The sequence below is a fragment of the Histoplasma capsulatum genome, genomic scaffold, assembly GCF_000149585.1.
Source record: "Histoplasma capsulatum NAm1 scaffold_4 genomic scaffold, whole genome shotgun sequence".
Taxonomy (NCBI): domain Eukaryota; kingdom Fungi; phylum Ascomycota; class Eurotiomycetes; order Onygenales; family Ajellomycetaceae; genus Histoplasma; species Histoplasma mississippiense.
The window spans coordinates 16,761-21,237 of NW_001813979.1; the positions used below are offsets into that span (position 1 = coordinate 16,761).

Sequence of the window (4,477 nt, forward strand, 5' to 3'; positions counted from 1 at the left end):
GCCTATGACCGTGGCCCCCACTGGAGGCCCGTCGGAGGCGGGAGGAGGGGATCACTCCAAGGGCTGCCCAATTCAGGACGAGAGAAAATCGCGACGGGGGCGCGTCGGACCCATGCACTTAAGTAGAACTTTGGATAGTTTAACCCTTAACCCTTTTAACCTTCAAACGGGCATGTCCAAGCGGGTTTTAGCTTTTTAATTGGTTTCTTCCCCTCTAGGTTTGGGTCCATCGGGGTTGACCGGGTTTGGTTCAACGGGTTCGACCCCTGAACACCCCTCACTCTAACCCTGACTCTGACCACCTCATCCTCCCCCCCAGCCTCTACCCTCACTCTTTGTAACCCTAACCCTGGCCCATTATTGTATGGGATAATGCTCTTTAAAACTCCAATATTTTTGAACCCCCCCCTCTACCTTCTGATATAATCGTCCAGCGTGCTCGACTTCCAACAGGTTGATGGGTTCATCCAACGGGTTCGGGTCCAATGGGTGAATGGGCTCCTTGGACGGGTTTGACGTCCAACGGGTTTGGGTCCAGCGTGTTCGACTAATGTTTGTTTTTCTGTGCTTAAAATCACTCCAGAATGAAGCCTTTCATTTTTTTTATATATTTTGCTATTTTAATTTACTTTGTTGATCTTGCACCGCTTTGCACCGCTCCGTTGCCTGGGTGAAAATATAGATATTTAGTTGGGTCTGGTTGGGTTGATGGCTTACCCCATCAAACATCGCACCTCAACTCATTGACTTTGACACCACAATGTAACCCCTTCCCGGCGGAATTATCGCTTTTGATTTGGATATGTTGTATTTCATATCCACTACGGCCTACATGCAAAGTTTGAAGTCAATTGACTCCGTGGTTGATTGGACGTTCAACGTCTGAAACCAAATGGAATGTACGTCCAATCTGCCCTGCTCTGATTGGTCGGTTTTCTAAGGTTTTCTAACCCTAAATGGAATGGACGTCCATTCCACCCCCACCTGTTGGATAGGGTTGATGGGTTCATCCAACGGGTTCGGGTCCAATGGGCTAATGCGCTCCTTGGACGGGTTTGACGTCCAACGGGTTGGGTCCAGCGTGTTCGACTTCCAACGGGTTAATGCGCTCCTGGGACGGGTTTGACGTCCAACGGGTTAATGCGCTCCTGGGACGGATTTGACGTCCAACGGGTTTGACGTCCAACGGGTTTGACGTCCAACGGGTTGGGTCCAACGGGTTCGACGTCCAACGGGTTGGGTCCAGCGTGTTCGACTTCCAACGGGTTAATGCGCTCATCCAACGGGTTCGACGGCCAACGGGTTTGGGTCCAACGGGTTTGACTTCCAATGGGTTAACGGGTTTGTGCTCAATTTAACCATCTATTCTGACCTCACTGCCCACCCCTGTCTCTAGCCTCACTCTTTGTCAACCCTAACCCTGACTCTGACCACCTCATCCTTCCCCCCAGCCTCTACCCTCACTCTTTGTAACCCTACCCTCTGTCTCTTGCTTCACCTGCCTTTATATATATATACATCTTTCATCCTCCTGTGGTGCCTCTCACCCGTGATGTGCCCCTCACCCATGATATCACTTGACCTCTGTACCCTCTAACTCGATCTTCCCCCTCTCTGCCTCCTGATATATCCCTCGCAGCCAACAAACCATCTCCACCAGCCGGTTGTGCTCCATGCCCTGCCCCTCAACCTTCTGTCCCAAAAATTCAATCACCGCCTCCTGATCATCTGCATCCACATTGAACTCTCTCAGCCGCTGTCTCCACGCCTGCTTCATCTGCCCTGCATGACACCCATACATCATCATTGCCACTGTCGGGATCAAAAATCCCCTGTACGGACACTGCCTCTGTGTCTTCCAGCTGTTGCATATGGACTGCGGCATCCCGCATCGGAAGCACCCGGAATACTGTGTGTATTTGATCTTGCTCCGCACTGTCATCATCCATCTCTTTGCCTCCTGGCTCTCCTCGTGGGGACACTGGTACAGCTCATGGTCAAACTCCCGCTTGCCATTTGCACATATCACACACTGATCCTTCCACCTCTGCGCCTCTTCCACTAAAACCTCCTCATCCATCAATGCCCTCTGCCCTCGCTGCTGATGTGTGATGATGAACCGGCCTTGATGGGACATTCTGTTTGTGGAATGTCTGTCTGATTGTTGATGGGATGCCTCTGATGTCTTCACTGATTACCCTTCATTCTGATTGCCTGTGAACGTGTAATCCGCCTCCTTCATGGCGTTCACCACGGCCCACTCTCCCACCATCTGGCTTGCTTGGTTCCTGGCCAGCATGTCGGATGCATTGGCGTCCAGTCGCAGCGCCTTGTGCACCACCATGAACCGTGCCACCTTGATGATCCGTGACAACATTGGTGGGTAGCTCTCCGCGTCGCACCATCCATACTCCCCCCGTCCCAGCACCGCCAACGCGTCTACCAGCGCGCACTCATAATCCTCCACCTGAACCCGCTGGTTCAGCAGCTCAATGCAAAAATCCAAACATGCCATCTGCATCTTGGTTAATTTGAACTTATCTTCTTCTTGATCCGTGACAATATTGGTGGGTAGCTCTTCGCGTCGCACCATCCATACTCCCCCCGTCCCAGCACCGCCAACGTGTCTATCAGCGCGCACTCATAATCCTCCATCTGAACCCACTGGTTCAGCAGCTCAATGCAAAAATCCAAACATGCCCATCTGCATCTTGGTTAATTTGAACTTATCTTCTTCTTCTGGCTGGGTATCTCTCTGTCCCTTCTCCTCCTCCTCTTCTTCTTCCTCAGTCATCTGCTCATCCATGGGGTCTGGGCTGATGGAGTGTCGCTGGTCGGCTCCCTCTGTGGTGGCTACCTGCCATAATACCCTCCATGTCTTGCGCTGCCGTGGTGTGAACCGGTACTGTGGGCTCGTCCATTCATGCTCGACCTGCGTTCGGGCGAAAAACATCAACATCTGCTGCCATGGCCTCACGTGCTCGGCGATGCTCTCCTCGTCCATGTACGCCTGCAACGGGGTGTGCCGGGTCTGGTGTCGCTCTGTGCGGATGGCCTCGATGCGGACGAAGTGGCCCAGCCGTGTGATGACTCGCTGGCTGGTACGGGCAACCTGACCCATGGCCTCCCAGATGGCCCTCGCGGCCAGTTCATCTGGGCACGTGGTGTCATCGTCGGGCCGCTGGACGCAGTTGACCAGATCATTGGGTGCGATGTTGGTCAAGTACACCGGCCATCTGGTCCGCCGCAGCCATGGGTTGGCTTCATCGTGCTCCCCGGCCTGGATGACATTGCTGGTCTGCCGTTGCTGTTCCTGGTAAAATCGCTCCAGCTCATCAATGGCCTGGCTGGCTCTGTTCTGGTCTGGCGTGCCGGTATGCTCAGTAGTCTCCTTAGTCTGGATCTGTATGTAGTGGGAGCCCTTGCGCGATGCAAATATCTGCTGGAACTGCACCTTCTGGCATGATCTGTCCACCTCATCCTGTGCTGCCGTACGCTTTTGTGGCGCTGTACGGCCACGGCTGGGATATGGCGACCAGCTGTGCTTGTTCTGCCAGTGCTTGCGCATGGTGTTCATGTTCCCTGCCACATACTGGCACTGGGGATCCCGCTGGCACCTGTAGCCATCTTGAATGGGTAGTTCCGGGATTGGTTCATTCAGTATTGTGGGCAGTGTTAACTGTGTAGTATGTGGGCAGTGTTAACTGTGTAGTATCTCGAGCCACATTGTCCCACTGTTCAATGTTCTCCTTTATCTGCTGAACCACCGCATGCTTTAGCTGATGGGCAAGTCAGTGAACATGGGATGGACTTTGTGGGAAAGATAGAGGTTTTAATTCATGTAGCAGATCATATGATTGATCTCACTTTCTTCAATGTGATCTTTGCTTCCACTACAATGTGTCAAGATCTACATTGTGGCTCAGATCATCAGTTTATATTCTCCTTTATCTGCTGAACCACCGCATGCTTTAGCTGATGGGCCTTGCCTTTCAGATGCCGTTCAATCTCTGTTGGCCACACAGCGTGCTTGCACCGGCGGCATATGATAATGAGGTATGATTCACAGTGGATAAATAATTGATGTTCCATGTCGATGCTTGGTCTGTCTTGTGCATTGAATATATATATATTTCCTTCATTCAGTGTCTTTGTGTGAAACTTGACAGGATCTGATCTGGTGTGAATGTTTGTTTTTCTGTGTTTAAAATCACTCCAGAATGAAGCCTTTCAGTTTTCTTATATGTTTTGCTATTTTTATTTACTTTGTTGATCTTGCACCGCTTTGCACCGCTCCGTTGCCTGGGTGAAAATATATATATTTAGTTGGGTCTGGTTGGGTTGGTGGCTTACCCCATCAAACATCGCACCTCAAGTCAATGACTTTGACACCAAAATTTAACCCCTTCCCGGCGGAATTATCACTTTTGATTTGGATATGTTGTATTTCTTAAAGGGTACGTCCTACATGCTCCTG

The 4,477-nt window shown here is 51.3% G+C and overlaps 2 protein-coding genes across 2 annotated transcripts; both read right to left on the bottom strand.

Annotated features, from left to right (window-relative positions):
• Positions 1–1,573: 1,573 nt before the first annotated feature.
• HCAG_04031 (predicted protein) lies at positions 1,574–2,377 on the bottom strand (the record flags this gene model as incomplete). Its single annotated transcript, XM_001540141.1, has 2 exons — positions 1,574–2,153; positions 2,199–2,377. 2 exons carry the CDS (start codon positions 2,375–2,377, stop codon positions 1,574–1,576), a joined length of 759 nt encoding a protein of 252 aa, XP_001540191.1.
• Positions 2,378–2,677: 300 nt separating this feature from the next.
• HCAG_04032 (predicted protein) lies at positions 2,678–3,627 on the bottom strand (the record flags this gene model as incomplete). Its single annotated transcript, XM_001540142.1, has 2 exons — positions 2,678–3,507; positions 3,594–3,627. 2 exons carry the CDS (start codon positions 3,625–3,627, stop codon positions 2,678–2,680), a joined length of 864 nt encoding a protein of 287 aa, XP_001540192.1.
• Between the last annotated feature and the right edge of the window lie 850 nt (positions 3,628–4,477).